This window comes from Meleagris gallopavo, chromosome 17 (assembly GCF_905368555.1).
Source record: "Meleagris gallopavo chromosome 17, MGAL_WU_HG_1.1, whole genome shotgun sequence".
In the NCBI taxonomy this organism is placed as follows: Eukaryota; Metazoa; Chordata; class Aves; order Galliformes; family Phasianidae; genus Meleagris; species Meleagris gallopavo.
In genome coordinates this window covers 7,902,591-7,917,248 of record NC_139420.1, presented here as the reverse complement: position 1 = coordinate 7,917,248, position 14,658 = coordinate 7,902,591, and the positions used below count along the sequence as shown (strand labels likewise).

The 14,658-nt window shown below is 58.7% G+C and overlaps 2 protein-coding genes across 10 annotated transcripts; one reads left to right on the top strand and one right to left on the bottom strand.

Moving 5' to 3' along the window:
* Positions 1 to 257: 257 nt before the first annotated feature.
* GSC2 (goosecoid homeobox 2) lies at positions 258 to 2,517 on the bottom strand. The gene is made up of 3 exons (XM_085238663.1): positions 1,929 to 2,517; positions 942 to 1,189; positions 258 to 474 (listed from the first exon to the last, which is right to left on the bottom strand). Exons 1-3 carry the CDS (start codon positions 2,221 to 2,223, stop codon positions 370 to 372), a joined length of 648 nt encoding a protein of 215 aa, XP_085094789.1. The 5' UTR covers positions 2,224 to 2,517; the 3' UTR covers positions 258 to 369.
* Positions 2,518 to 4,314: 1,797 nt separating this feature from the next.
* On the top strand, positions 4,315 to 14,649 carry LOC104913570 (tRNA (32-2'-O)-methyltransferase regulator THADA-like). Of its 9 annotated transcripts, none has more exons than XM_085238235.1 (32): positions 4,315 to 4,485; positions 4,937 to 5,114; positions 5,182 to 5,268; positions 5,419 to 5,446; positions 5,533 to 5,666; positions 5,754 to 5,876; positions 6,007 to 6,127; positions 6,295 to 6,449; positions 6,694 to 6,778; positions 6,929 to 7,065; positions 7,229 to 7,426; positions 7,509 to 8,178; positions 8,262 to 8,414; positions 8,502 to 8,611; positions 8,679 to 8,839; positions 8,976 to 9,142; positions 9,256 to 9,441; positions 9,568 to 9,713; positions 10,276 to 10,410; positions 10,532 to 10,636; positions 10,764 to 10,964; positions 11,124 to 11,274; positions 11,434 to 11,659; positions 11,732 to 11,968; positions 12,046 to 12,271; positions 12,381 to 12,587; positions 12,758 to 12,996; positions 13,103 to 13,285; positions 13,369 to 13,635; positions 13,717 to 13,904; positions 13,987 to 14,097; positions 14,355 to 14,649. In XM_085238235.1, the coding sequence occupies exons 1-32, from the start codon at positions 4,373 to 4,375 to the stop codon at positions 14,633 to 14,635; spliced, it is 5,709 nt and encodes a 1,902-aa protein (XP_085094361.1). In that variant the 5' UTR covers positions 4,315 to 4,372; the 3' UTR covers positions 14,636 to 14,649. The 9 variants fall into 9 exon arrangements, 8 of the variants coding, with proteins under 8 accessions (XP_085094361.1, XP_085094357.1, XP_085094360.1 ...); XM_085238231.1 differs by having other exon boundaries at positions 5,518 to 5,666; XM_085238234.1 differs by having other exon boundaries at positions 5,179 to 5,268.
* Positions 14,650 to 14,658: the final 9 nt, after the last annotated feature.

Here is a 14,658-nt window from a genome sequence, read left to right as displayed (position 1 = left end):
GTGGTGAGAGACGCGGGTCTTTGCCCGTGCCATGGCCGGCATTGCTTGGGGTGAGGCACCTCGACCTGGGGGCCCCAAAGCGATGCTCGAAGCCATGGAGTGCTGAGAGCAGCCTTCATCGGCACGTGTTCACAAAGCAGAGCTGACACGAACACAACCAGCACAGCCCGGGGAGCCCGGCCGGGACTCGTGTGCACAGCACAGGCACTGTCCGCACACCGCCTGTTCGCTTCGTGCCCGCTTCAGCACCTGAGGGCCACGCCACGTGAACAGGGCTCAGCACGCAGGCCGGGTTTCGGAGGAGCCCCGCCTGCATTCACCATCCCGCTCTCTGAAGCCCGGCCCCGCTGCTCCCCTCCCGCAGGGCCGTTAGCAGCTCTCCTTGGGCGGCTCCACGCTGCCCTGAAGGACCGTTGCTGAGGCAGATGCTCTCTTCTGATGTCTCCACTTGGCTCGACGGTTCTTAAACCAGACCTGGAGAGTGTAAAATGAGAAAAGAACGTCTGCATTATGTTGGTTAGGCAGGAATATCCTTGGGCTGTGCAGAGTGGCACTAGAGTATCGTAGAATCGTAGAAAGAAAGACTTGGGCTTGGTGGGACATCAAAGATCATCTAGTTCCAACCCACCAGCTGCAGGCAGGGTTGCTATCACTAAATCAGGTTGCCCAGGGCCCCATCCAGCCTGGCCTTGAACAGGGATGGGGCATCAACAGCCTCCCTGGGCAGCCTTTGCCTGGGCCTCACCACCCTCACAGTGACAAAAATCCCCCTGACATCTCATCTACATTTAATCAAATACCCAAAATATCAAGAATGTTTTTTACAACAAGACTCCAGACTCTGGGTCTGCAATTCCCCAGAAAGACAGAACCATGCCCCAGTTTGCATTCTCCTGGAGTTACAGTGAGCAGAGGGGAGAAAGCTCCTCCTTGCACCTCACCTCCACCCTTTCCTCCTTCAGGTGGATGCGGTTGGCCAAGTGCTCCCTGGTGATGACGTCTGGGTATTGGTTCTGGTGGAAAAGTGTTTCCAGGGCCTGCAGCTGCTCCTCGGTGAATATGGTGCGATGGCGGCGCGTCCGGCGCTGGATCTGCTGGAAGGCCTGCAGCTCACTGGGGCTGCCCTGAGGGCTCTTGCAGCCTCTGACTGCTGAGTGGAGCAGTCGCATGGGCCAAGGGAACCTGGTGTCTGCAAGGAGAGGGACAGTCAGCTCTGTGGGAGTGAGCAGCTGAAATACAGTGGCATCGAGCACTGTTTGCATCTGCACTCATTGTGTGGATGGAGTGCAGCTTGCATGGGTGAAAGATGTATGATCACAGTGCAAGCAGGAGAAGGGCTCAGAGTGTCACTTGGAAAGAAGCAGATAGGTGGGGAGCACTAGTGTTATTTTCTTTGTTCACTTACCTGTGATGCTGTGGGCAAGCTCTAGAAAATGACTTGGAAACTTAACAGCACGGTTAGGAGTTGTTTTTCCATCATAACATGGAGTATTTCTGAACTTTCAGAAACTTCACAAATTAAGGTTTTCTATTTTTCTTTTATTTTCTTTTGCTAAATGCATCCATTTTGCTAGATGTAGCAAAAAAACCTCCCACTTTTCCCTGAAAGGACAAGTGAGGTTCCCAAGAGCGGGTGGTGCAAAGGAGCTCTGTCAGCATGACCATGGAGCCCATGCTCTCTGCAGAGCTCCTACCCTGAACTGCCACTCTGTGTGCTTTACTGTAAACCAGCAATACTTGGTAACAAAAAGTACCTGCTGATTTAAAACTCTGGTGAGGATGCAGTTCTCAGAAGCCCTGCTAACAGCAGACTCAGCAGCTCCTCACCAGAGCTGAGGTCAGAGAAAGGCACCCAGCACTGTGGCAGGTTGGACACTGCACTGTCACCCAACAAACAAACTGCACCGCGCAGAGCCCCAGTCACTCACCCAGCCAACCTGGAGGGTCCTGCAGAGGCCGTGTGCCCGTGTGGGAGCAGCAGCAGCAGCTACAAACTGCACCTTCCAGCTCTTCCTTCTCCTCCTCCTCCTCCTCCTCCTGCAGGGCAATGCCCTCCAGCTCGCACAGCCCCTTTGGTGCACAGTCCAGGATGCCTCGGAGACAGAGTGGAACCAGAACCTGGGGGCTCCTCTCTGCCGGGCTGGCGAGGATGTTTTCAATGCTGAACGAGCACTGCACAGCTCTCCTGCCTGAGCTGGCATCCGGCGTGGGCTCTGCAGACATCCTTGGCTGGGCCAGTGGTGGTGAAAGCTCACACTGAGCAGGGTCTGCTCTCTGCAGGGTGTTGCAGCGTTAAGGAGCCCTGAAAGCAGAGCAGTGGCGCTGCCCAGAATCCCTGCGTTGTCCCAGAGTTTCAAGTGACGGTCATTCTTACAGCAGAGTTTTTATTTTATACACACACATACACACTTTTCCTCCCTCTAACCTGGCTGCTTTATGCCTGAAGCCACCCTATATATAGAGAGATATTTAATCCCTTTGGAAAGAAAACCATAAACCCCCTTCTGAATAAAATAAATTCTAACTAATCTTGGCTTTGTGAAGGGTTAGTGTGGATCTAAGATTTAGCTAATCCCACAAAAATGACTCAAGAAGGAAATCTGATTTCTCCATCTCAGGTGTAGATTTGAGGTGGTTATGATCTCCATTGTGCCGTAGCCTCCGGTGCAGGGCAGGGGGAGGACAGCCATCCCCGGCACAGAAATGGACTGGAGGATTAACTCCTTACAAGAAGCAAATTATCCCTTTCTCTGGCCAAATGAAAGCTTTCCCATCAAAAGAGAGCTGTCATATCATACAATATGAGAGAGAAGAGAGCTCAGCTTAATAAAAGGTCATTTTTAACGAGAGCATAGCCTTTGGCTGCACCAGAACTCTCTGCAAAAGTTGACTTATTTTCTGCTGAAAATTTTCTCTCCTTCTTTCCCCCACTTCCACTGCCATAATCAGAACGGTAGTACAGATGCTTTACATCTAACATGCTCTTGGTAAGGATTCAAATCCCTTAATAAATTAGATTATGGCCACTCACAGCATGTTGGTGGCCTGCCTTGGTGGTACAGTTCTGTGGCACATCTTGGTGGCACGTGAGCACTTCTCTCTCAGCTGCCCGTGGGGAGGCATGTTGGATGTGTCCTGATTGCAGTGTGGAGAGGACATGGTACCCAGGACTGAACATCTCTGGGAATCACCACGGAAGGGATGGGTGCTCGCACTGAGCCTAGCAAGATGAGCATCCTGAGGACACAGTCTTGCAGGAGAGGGCTGAACCCAGGTTGCTTAAACCCGAGTTCTCTTGCCCTTTAGAGCTGTGCAAGCCAAGGTCTGCAGCAAGGTGCAGGAAACCCCCTGGTGAACGGTGTTGCTTGGTGTGTGTGGGCAGGGCAGTGTGGTGCCAGCGACACAGGAGTGAGAGCTGTGAAACTGCTGTGTGTCAAATGTCGGTCATTTTTCTTCCATCCCTCTATTTTGCTTCTCTTTTGGCTATTGAATTTGTAACATAAATTATAACCATTTCAATACAAGGGGAAAAGCCCCTTGTAGCCTGCTGGTGCCCACCCCCGGCTCCCAGACTTGGCATGAGTACAATGTGGGGCCAGGTCCTGCTCCCCAAATCAGACCCATTCTGCTCTCAGCTGTATTAATCATACGGCTGAAGCAGATTAATCCCCGTTCCCCATCCTTCACAAAGGGCCTTTCCCCGCTCCCTGCCCATCCCTGCCTATTAGTGCCTCCACTGATTGCTTTTTTTTCATTTCTCCCTTACCTTTCACTTCAGAAAATGGACTGGTAATGCTTCTTTTATCAAAGAATTATGTGATTTAGGATCCAGATCTTACAAAGGAGACTTTTGATAGCTGCTGTAATCAATCCCAATCGGCAGACACCTCTCTGCCCCCTGTTACTGGAGAGGAATAAAGGAAGGGATTACCGATGTTGTGTTTACGGCAGCTGTGGCTGATAGGATCTGGGCCATTTCGTGTTAGAAAAGGAAAGGAAAATAAAACAAGAAGGAAAAAAAAATGCAGACAAGGAAGGACAATACAGATATAGATAAAAAGAAAAGAAACGGGCTCTTATCATTTCCTTATTGGTTAAGGAGATTCCAAAGCCATTATAGAAGATTAGCAAAAAGGTTAATCTGCTTTAGCCGCTCGCTTGTCAAAAGTGAATTTCTAGGGTTTGAAAATCCTAGGGTGAAACGGGAGAAATCCCCTCCCGCTCCCTGCAGGCACGGGCTGCAGCCTGAAGGTCCGCGAGCTCAGGATCCAGCGTCGCGGGATGGAGCTCCGCCGATCAGCGCTAGGGGGCGCTGCGGCGCGGCTGCGTGCCCCGGGGCCGCCTCTCCGCCCGCCCCGCTCCGCGCCGCGCCATGGGTGCCGAGCGAGAGGCGCGGGCCTGCGCCGCGTTCTACGGAGATGCGGGGCGGTGCGGGCCGGGCCCCGCCGCGCTGTGCTGCGTGCGATGCCTGCGGCAGTTCGCGGGGTGAGCGGGGCCGGGCCGGGCTGCTGGAGCGCGGGTTGGGATACGGCGCTTCGGGGGGAAGGGAGCCCATCGTAGGGCGCTTTTCCCCGCGTTTGTAATGCGGGCTGCGGGTGGGGGAGATGAGAGCGTGGCAACCATGTGGAGCTGCGATACCCCTTACTGAGTTCAAGTCGAGTCTGGGTATCCCCACCACAACAAGCTGGGTCATCCCCAGTGCATCCCCAATGGAGGTGGGGCACCCCTCACCCAACCCAAATCCCCAACCGCATTAAGCAGAGGCACCCACAGCACAACCCCCCTGCAGCCCGGGTGTCCCCACCCCAACCCCTTCCGAGCTTGGGCACTCCAGCTCTAACAAGTTGGGATGCACCCATGCTAAACTCCATTCCACCAAGGTACTCCCATGCCAAACCAGCCCAGTGCACCCCACCTGGTCTCCATCCCATTGCAGGAGCACAGCCAAGCGGTGCCGGGACAGGCACCTGGAGGAGGCCCTGCAGCTGGCACGGAAGTTGGGCGAGGAGCTGCGGGCGCTGGGCGAGACGGAGGTGCGACCGCTGCTGCGCTGCGTCCTGGCCTTCCAGCTGGAGGCAGCGGGCAGCTCCAGCGCCTTCCAGAAGCTGGAACAGGTCTGTAACTCTCCCCTATGAGCGATCCTTAGGGTCCTACTGGGGCTGAGTGGGGGTCTCTCAGCAGATTGTGACCCAGCTGGCCGTGGGCCATAAGGCTGTGCTGGCACAGGAGGTGGGCATGCTGCTGGCCGGGCTGGCACCACACGGAGAGGTGAGAACAGCTGGCACGTGGATGCCACCATGCCCCCAGTCCCCTGCCTTTGGGGTCACTGTGGAATGGAGCTGGTTACGGGAGCTTTGGAAGCGATTCTGCCCCATGCATTGTGCGGGGTGTGAAGGATGCTGTCCCTCTGCCCCCCAGGTGCTGTCCTCTGAGGACCTTCAGGCAGGTCGGTTGCTACTCTTTGACCCCTTCCCCATCCCAGGGAGGGACGTGGATGACACTGTCCCCATCCTGCAGTATGCATGTTTGTAGAGGAGAGCAGCCTGGGCCGTCACCACTGGCAGCAGAACATGGCCCCACTCCTGCAGCACCTGGCCCACACCCTGAGCTACGTGTTGCAGGGCCAAGCGGCACCAAGTGGCACCTGGAGCTGCCTGGCTGTCAAGGTGGGAGCTTGCCTCAGGAAAGCATGCACGTTTTTCGGAGGTGAGCAGTGCTGGAGGCCATCCTCACTGTCCCCTCCATTCCTCCAGGCCTGCCTCCAGCTCTTCCAGATGATGCCAAAAGATGTGGCCCCACTGGTTTGGAATGCAACAGCAAAGAATGAAGCCCTGCAGCGCATCCTGGAGCTGCTGCTGGAGGCAGTGGCAGGGAAGGTGCATGCGGTCCTGGTGCTGCGGGGGCAACGGATGTCCTCAAGGGAACATTACAGCATCAGAAGGATGCTCTGTAGTTGCCCACATAATGCATAGAGGCTAGAGATGTGCATTTGTTTTCTATGTCCAGGCTCTGAGCAAGGATGTGCGGCTGCTGGCAGGCACGGCACTCAGCATGCTGCTGAACACAGCCCCACTGCCTGAGAGTGGGGCCAGAGCTGCACTCGCCCTCTTCCAGCTCATGGACAGAGGTGTGTGCTACAATGGCACTGGGAAGAGCCTCAGCAAAGGGACTGAAAGGAGACAGGACTCTCACCGTCAGTCAGAGTTCTGCTGCTGTGTCCACTCTCAGGGGCCACCCAGGTGGATGGATAGTGGGGTTTGGGTCTCTGTCCCATTTAACGCAGCCATTTCCCAGCAGGTGCAGGGGAGCTGAGAGTTGGGGAGCTGGCAGTGGAGGCTCACAGCATCCCAGAGTCAGACGGGCTGGAGAGGCTGGCACTGAGCAGGGGGCTGCTGACATGCTGCCGTGCGGACATCCTCTGCTGCCGTCTGGAGGGCAGCACCTGCCAGGTATGAGGGCTTACTCCAGGGTCAGAGCCTCTCACCCAGCAGTGGGAGTCTGGGGTAAAGTCACTCCTGACACAGCAACCTGCTCTGCATCACACAGCAAAAACGGAGCTGCTCTCCTGGAGCCGGGCTGCTAGGCAGGCACAGAAAGTTCACATGGATGCCAAAGTTTCTCTTGTTCTGTACTGAGGTTTTTTTCCCTTGGAAGTCCCCATCTGGCTGCTCACTGACCGCTGTGCTTCTGCAGGCCTGCCTGCTGCTGGATGTGCTCTTCCCCACCGTGTGTGCCCTGAGCAAGGAGCAGAAGGACTGCCACTACCACTGCTTCCAAGGTAGGAGACAAACCTGCTGGTGGGACTGTCAGTGCTGCTCCAGTCCATGGAATGCCATCCCCCCTGGGCTGCTTTGTATCTGTCTGGACTGATGGCTCCCTGAGCCCCACAGCCTGTCTGAGCTCAGCACTGGGGCCTGTCCACTTCCAGTTCTGGTGCTGTGGCTGCGGCGTGTCCAGGAGAACCTTCCTGAGCTCTGGCACCTGCAGGGCAGCCGCCTCCTGGCCAAGGATGCCAAGCTGCTGCAGGAGCTTGCCCAGCTGTTATGGGACAATGCCGAGGCCCCGGTAAGGCTGGAGAGGGCACCCCCAGCACTGCTGCAATCAGATGGCTCATCTCCTGCCATCCCCAGCTCCCTAACACATGGTTGCCTGCTAGAAGTGCGTGGCAACAGGGTCTCTGTTAAAGCAGGAATTCAGAAGGGAAACCTTGATTTCCATCCTTCCCCAGGTGGAAGGTGTATCTGAGTTCATCCAGAGCTCCTTCAGACTCCTGGTGGAGATCTACCACCTGGAATGCCAGCACTTTGAGGACCAGGAGAGACCCCTCTACCAACAGATGCTGCAGAGGGCAGTCTCAATGCCGTGGCAGATCAAGGCCAGATACGTGTCCCTGTGTGCCACTGTCCCCTATGTGGGCAGCCAGCAGGTAGGGGATGGCAAGGTTGCATCCCTATTAGTGATGCAGTGGGTAGAGGAGGCTCATTGGGTGCTCATGGCCTTTCCCATAGGTGCTGGACGCCTGCCCCATGCTGCCACAGCACCTCCTGAGCTGCCTGGCTACCAACCACCTGTGCCCCATGGCCGCCGAGCTGTACAGGGCCCTGGTTCGGCAGCAGTGCTCCCAGGGGCAGGGTGACGAGCAGGCCGAGCTCTGGGCACAGCACTGGCTGCCACTCTTCAGCAAGGCGCTGCGCTCACCCCTGCCCATCCTGCACGGCAACGCCACCAACCACCTCCTGCCTTGGACGCTGCGGCAGCTCCCAGCTGCTGGCGCACTGCTGGCTGCTCAGTTCAGTGGTGCGGACGCAGCTGCACTGCGGGCCTGGGTGTCACTGCTGCGGGTGCAGAGGAGCGCAGCTGGGGTCACATCACTGCAGGCCGAGGAGGTAGCACGGCTGCGGGCCTGCCTGCGTGCCCGTGAGGAAGGAGTGCGGCTGGCAGCACTGGGACTGCTGTGCGGCGGCCCTGGGCACAGCTTGGCAGACACTGAGGAGCGGCTGCTGCGGGAGTTCCTGCCCCTCAACCTCAACTGCCACACCTCTGCCTTCCGGCAGCTGCTGCAGGCAGCCCTGAGGAAGGTGCTGGGGCGGCTGCGGGACGGTGCGCTGGCACGGCTGCGGGGGAAGGACCCCAAGGAGCTAAGGGGCGAGGGAGTGGGACAGCCGGCACGGGCTGTAGGTGAGATGGCCACCGTAGTACTTCTGCACAGCCCTAGGGGCCTGGCAGGCAGGTGGCCATGGTGCTGGGTTCTCCCTTTGCAGACTTTGTGGAGTGGCTGCTGCAGCTTTGCATCTCCTCGCTCATCCCCTGGGCCAACTATCAGAGGAAGAAGACGGCTCTGCTCCTGCTGACGGCCATTCTGGAGACCTGTACAGACACCTGGAGCCCTGAGAGGAAGAAAGGACAGCCCCCGCGTGAGTAGGGACACCCCAGCCAGACACCCCTGGCCTCTCGGGCTGTTCCTCTGCCCTATTTCACCGCCTTCATCCCCATCCCTGCAGGGACGATGGCCACGCTCTTGGGCCATGCCAGGCAGAGTGGTTGCTGGGACTTCTTTTCCCAGCCCAACCTGCTGGCACTGCTGGGCTGCCTGCAGGACAGCACCAACGAGGTGGGTGCCACCTGCTGCCCTACTGCCCCCAACCATATCCCCATTCTCACCTCTCCTCCTCCGGCAGATCAGGGACATGGCCTCGGAGTTGCTCATCCGCTACTTCCCTGCAACATTCCCTGAGACCCTCACTCCAGCACTGCTCCAGTTGGCTCAGGATGCCCTCAGCAGCCCCCGCGTGCAGGAGGCCGAAGTCGGAGCTGTGCTTATGAAGACAATCCTGCAGAAGTATGAGTGTGGGATGGGCAGGGAAACTCCTGGCAGCCCAACTCCTGGCAGCCCAAAGGGTTGCTTTGGCTCTGCAACAGTGGAGGCAAAGTAGGGCTGGGGCCTGCACACCATCAGCACCCACCTCTTGCTCCAGGTCAGACAGCAGCACCCTGAAGCTCCTGGCCCTGGAGGCCAACACAGCCCAGACACTGACGAACCGCAGCCTGTACTTCGCCCAACACCTGCTGTGGGTGCTGCAGGCCCAACTTGCCACAGCTCAACAGAACTTGCTGCAGGCAGCAGCTGTAGCACCAATGCATGGTGCGTGCCTGGGCTCTGGAGGAGCTCCATGTTCCCTCTCCAGCCATACATCTCATTTTGGGAATGTCAGATGGCTCCAGGCCCTGCTGTAACATGGGATGGGTGTTGTTCAGGTGTGCTTGCAGCCCTGCGGAGGTGCCTGCTACAGGTGCCTGAGGTGGTCACCTGCATGCAAACAGCAGAGTCAGCACAAGGCTGGCAGGAGTTGCTCAGCAGCCTGGTGGGCACTGCAAGGGACATCACCTCCCTGCTGCTGGGGGCTTTGCAGAGTCAGCAGGGGCCTGAAGCTGAGCAGCAAGGTAAGTGAGTCCCTGCAGAGAGCTACCTCTGTTACTGATGTCCTGGACTCAGTTATGAGCTCCAGCAGTCCTCCACACTGCCAGGAACAACCTTCCTTAAGGCTCAGATGAAACTTCCTTTTGCAGTGGCTGCCCCATCATTTGCAGACATGGGGAATGCAATTGGCTCACTCATTATGCTGGGGAAGGGCCAACAGGAGGAGGAAGAGGACTCAGTTCTGCTGTCAGAGGAGCACAGTTTGATCCTGACCTGCTGTTGGGTGTCAGTGAAGGTAGGAGCATCTCCCCATGGCACAGCCCAGTTGTTGGGCATCCACCCTCACTGGGGATGGGGGGCAGAGGAGCAGTGTACTTCCCTGGAGACTACTGTAGCTTTTACCTCTCTCCTGGGAAGTGGAGTGGAAGACAAAAGATGCAGGGGCTGCAGCTCCCCATCTCTAAAAGCAACCCCCTTCCCTCCCTGCTCTTATATAGCTCAGTGGCTTTCCCAGCACCGATAATCCCCATTTGGGCAGGAGCTGAGCTGGCCCTGCTCACAGCCCTGCAGCTGTATTGGGCTGCACTGAAGGTACCTGTCACAGCTCCCTTCTGACAGCACTCATCAGTCTCTTACCGAAACCCTGCCCAGCAACAGGCTGGAAAAAGAACATTTCTGCCATGCAGGGCTTGCAGCAGGCTGAGAAAATGCTGCAGAGGCTGGGTGCTCAAAAGCATCTTGGTGGTCATGGGCTGAGCAATAGCAGTCCTTGCTGGGCAGCCCTGCCACAGCAGGTGTGGGGAGAACAGAAATGTTGGGCAGCCCTGCTGCCTTCTCCACACTCTGGCTTTCCCCAGGAAGTTGGGCTGCTGCTGGGAGGCCTGGCTGAGCTGCTGCTGTCATCCCCTGGAACAAAGCACCTCCTGCCATTTGCTAGCCTGCAGACAGCTGCAACAGTCTTCCAAGAGATCCTGCTGCGGTGCCGGCACTGGGTAAGCACATGGCCTGCCTGGGGTGAGCTCAGCTTCTCTCCCACCCTTCCGGATCCATCCTGCAGCCCCGGGGGCTGTGGGAGGGTGGGGAGCAGGGAGTCTTGACACCACTCTGCCCTAGGGAGCAGTGGAGGGCTGCAGCATGGGCTTCACCAAGTTCTGTGCTGCTCTGCTGAACCACCCTGACACAGAGATGCAGGCGATCCCGCAGACCATACTGGACCAGGTACTCATGCTTGCATTCTACTCATCTCCAGCATCCGTATCCTCCAGCCCTGGGGAGGTGCTGCAGGCTGGAGGCTGCGGGCTCCACCAGGCAAGTTTCACCAGTCTGGACGGGCTTTGTTTCTCAGGGGTTAGAAGCACTGAGTGGACCCCGGAGCAGCTCAATAACGCGCCGTGCTGCCGGCTTCCCCATGCTCTTCCTCTGCATTGTCAGTGGGGAAAACCCAGCCCAGGCACGTCCACTTCTGACCCGCTGCATCCAGACACTGCTGGGACTGGCCACCATGGCCCTGCCACAGGACTGGGACCAAACCCTTGACCTCCCACAGGTGACTGCAGTGCACACTGATCCCTTTGCCATTAAAGCCAGCTTGGGAATGGGGTGGTCTGCACGGAGCTCCTCAGAGGGGTCTGTCTGCATTGGGTACTGCAGCATGAGGCTGTCGGTGCCTGGTGCAGCACAGCTGAGCTCCACACCCTCTCTTCAGGTGTGTGCCCTGCACGTGCTGCAAACATTGGTGCGCGGTGCAGGGCTGGGCACTGCGCTGTTGCGGCATGCTACACCAATGGTGGCCCTGGCACTGCAGGGACTGAGCTCGCCTTGCTGGGCCATGAGGAACGCGGCCATCCAGCTCTTCAGTGAGTACCCCAGCCCTGCAACGGTGCCCATGGGGAAACAGGAACCAGAACTGCACTCCACAGCACGGGTGCATGTCCTCATCCCTTCTTTTGGGTGGATCCCAGTGCTGGAACATGGCATTGCCCTTCAGGGATGTTTGATGTGCTCCCTCCCTGCAGGTGCTCTCACCACACGGCTGCTGGGCCAGAAGCAGAGCAGCGCTGAGGGCTGCCTGGTGGAGGGGCTGAGCCTGCCCGCATTCCTGGGGCAGCACCCGCAGCTGGGTGCCGTGCTGCTGGCCGAGCTGGGGGCGGCCGTGCCAGGGGGACCTCACCTGCGCCCTGCACTGCACGCCATCCTCACACTGCTGGCACAGTTGCAGCCTGGCCCCGATGACCCCAGTGGGTAAGGGAGAGTGCTGGCAGCAGATGTTCTCTCCTCGGCGTGTCACCACACTGTGCCCTTTTTACTCCGTAGCCCCTCCACTCACTTCCTGGAGCCGCTGCTGGAATTGGCAGGGAGCCCCATCTATGCCGTGCGAGCCATGGCTGCCAAAGCACTGGTTCCTGTTGTCCCACCACCCCAGCGCCCAGCTCTGCTCCTGCACCTGGCCCAGCAGCTTCCTGCACCCGGGGGGGTCAGCTCACACAACGCCCTGCATGGGCACCTGCTGCAGATGCGGGCACTGCTGGCCCCCTACCTAGGCACCGACAGGTGAGTGACCCTGCATTGCCCCATGGCTGTGGTGTCTCTCTGTCCGGGCCCCACGGTGAAGGTGTGTGTCCCCGCAGGCTGCCTGCTGAAGCCTTGCACCCCGTGGCCCTGCAGCTGGAGGCCCAGGGCTGGCTGCTCAGCCCTGCCCAGCGCTGCCCACTTGTCCGTGCCGCCTTCCTCCAGGTGCTCGCCCTCCTGCCCAGCTCCCTCAGCCCCGGCTTCACACAGAGCATCTGGGATGCTGTCAGTGCTGAGCTGGGCAATCTCACACTGGGCAGGGAGCTGGGCTGTGCCGAGCTGCAGGTACTGCTCCTATTCCCTGCTGTAAAGCTTAGGGCATGGGAGGTGGGAGCCCATCCTTGTCCTGTGCCCAGGAGCAGAGCGCTGGGAAAAGGTCTCTGTTTCCCTCCAGGTGGGTGCAGCTGTTCTCCACCAGACTATGGCCCGCTTTGCTTGCAGCGAGGCAGCCCGACAGACTGACAGCAAGAGAATCCACACTGTCTGCTCACTTCTGCAACATCCTTACCCCGATGTCCACCGTGCTGTGCTGAGCTGGGTGACTGATGGGAAAAGAGCAGAATGTGAGGAGCTGGAAAGGGCTCTCCGTCTGACACTGCTGGTACAGTGGGGCTCAAAATCACAGATCCAAAGTGGGACACTAATGTCCCTCACTGACCTCTTGGGAGGAGGCACAGCTTCAGTGCACCTTCAGGTGCTGCTCAGGACAGCGTTTCTGAGGGCTTTGCTGGGTGGTACTGACCTTGTTCATTCTTTCCTCTTGTTGACCAGGAGAACTTACAGTCAGTGCTGCAAGACAGAGGGAACAAAGAGTTCCTGAGATTGTACCTTGAAGCTTTGATGCATCTTTGCAGAAGCTGCCCATCTTGGTCTCGGGAAGCTTCCCAGAAGCTCCAGGGCTCTGCCTTAGCATGTGTGGAAATACTGCTCCTTGTGATGGAGACGGAGCGCCCTGGCCCAGAGCTCCTCTCCCAGGCGCTGTGTGCTGCCAGCCTGCTGCTCACCGTGGGGTAGGGCTGTGGGATCAGAGCCTTAGGCTTTGTGGCTGGATCCTGTGACTTCCAAGTGGTCTGTAAGCCAGGAGCTGTGTCTGACCACTCCCTCTGCCCCACTCAGGTTTGGGGACGAAAATGCCCTGCTGGTACAGCGGTGGTGCACGATGCTGGAGGCGTGTGGCCGACCCGTGGCAGATGAGGTGCTGCGGCTGGCGGCTGCGTGCTCCCTGCAGACAGCAGGCACCGAGGTGCTGCGGCGATGCCAGGAGGCTTCTTGCCCCTGGCTCGTCCCTGTGGCACTGCGGTAGGTCCTGAGTGGCCCTGTATGTGTGCTCCCTCCTCCACTGCACCCACTGGGCATGCAGCAATGCTTTCCTTCCTCCGCAGGGTGATAAACATGAGCATTCACCTCCTGCAAGACGAGGACCCTGATGTACGGCATGAGGCTGCAGGCTTTGTGAGCCTAGTGCAGCATGGCCTGGGGCAGTCAGGAGGAGGTGGCTGCATCTTCGTGCAGGGCAACGTGGGGCTGCTGAGCCTCCTACAGCTCCTCCTGGATGAGTTTGGGCATCATCCCGAGACCTTCGACTCACTGCTACAGCACCTGCCCCAGCCCAACCTCAGGGCCATCATGGAGGACCTGGAGGCTGACACGTGAGTGCAGCCCCCTGCAAGGGTCGGGAAGGGGGGAGCATTGGGTGGCAAGAGGTTTTATGTCCCCACTGCTCCCCACAGCCCTCCCAGCCTGTACAAGGAGGATGAACCCAATGTGTTCGCAGAGCCAGCTGCCCTGGCTCAGCAGCTGCTGCCCTTCCTGCTGCAGCTCCTGGAGAAGGCTCCCAGCTCTGCCCTGCGCTGGCTGCAGGCTGCAGGCCCCGGTGTGCTGCAGGACCTGCACTACTGCCAGCAGCGATGGAGCCACGGTATGGTGGCAGCCCTGGGCTGGGAAACCCGTGGTCCCAAGGAGCCCAGTGCTCACTGTACCTTCACTTGCTCTCCCTGCAGAATCAGCCGCGCGTTGCTGGATGAAGGCGCTGGGCTGTGCCGTGCTGCGTGCTGCCCTGGCCGTGCTGCTGGTCAGGGCACAGCTGGTTGCCCGTGTGCTCCGGGTGCTGGGTGAGGAGCATGGAGCTGTGCTGGGGTTGGACTGTGGTGCCCAAGAGCTGGAGCAGGAGCTGGCTCTGGTGCAGGGGCTACTGGCACGGCACGGGCTGGGCCCTGCTCCCCGGCAGAGCACTGTGCCGGCAGAGCAGGGAGAAGCACATGGGGACGGCTGATGGCTGTGGGCACGGAGCAGTGTCACCGAGCCCTGTCTTTAGAGGGGTCCTGGTTCTCGTGGCCGCGTCCTGACGTTTTTTGTGTGCTCCCTGCAGCGTGGCTGCGGGTACAGGGGTGGAACTCAGGGCTAGCAGGATGCGTCCACTCCCTTTGTGCCTGGATGCAGCAGCAGCAGCAGAGGGCAGGGCACAGCGGCAGCTCTCCGTCCCACCGCCACCGGTACGGCATCGCCCGCACCGCTCCTGCGCTGGGTCCGGCTGGGAGGAGGGGACGTGCACAGGCGCTCTCCTTGTTATCCCGCTGCCCTTCCACCACCTTTTTTATCCGGTCTTTTAGCTGTATTTTGTGCCCAGCCTGGGTTTTATATTCCAAATAAAGAGCCCCGCAGCAGCCGCGCCG

Excerpts from the sequence above, each read along its gene's own strand:
- LOC104913570 (XM_085238230.1), top strand. The coding sequence starts at position 4,373 with ATGGGTGCCGAGCGAGAGGCGCGGGCCTGCGCCGCGTTCTACGGAGAT. Across the intron at positions 11,660-11,731 it reads GGCCCCGATGACCCCAGTGG|CCCCTCCACTCACTTCCTGG; the intron begins GTAAGGGAGAGT and ends TTTACTCCGTAG. Across the intron at positions 13,905-13,986 it reads CCAGCAGCGATGGAGCCACG|AATCAGCCGCGCGTTGCTGG; the intron begins GTATGGTGGCAG and ends CTCTCCCTGCAG.
- GSC2 (XM_085238663.1), bottom strand. The coding sequence starts at position 2,223 with ATGTCTGCAGAGCCCACGCCGGATGCCAGCTCAGGCAGGAGAGCTGTG. Across the intron at positions 1,190-1,928 it reads GGACCCTCCAGGTTGGCTGG|ACACCAGGTTCCCTTGGCCC; the intron begins GTGAGTGACTGG and ends CTCTCCTTGCAG. Across the intron at positions 475-941 it reads TGAAGGAGGAAAGGGTGGAG|GTCTGGTTTAAGAACCGTCG; the intron begins GTGAGGTGCAAG and ends TACACTCTCCAG.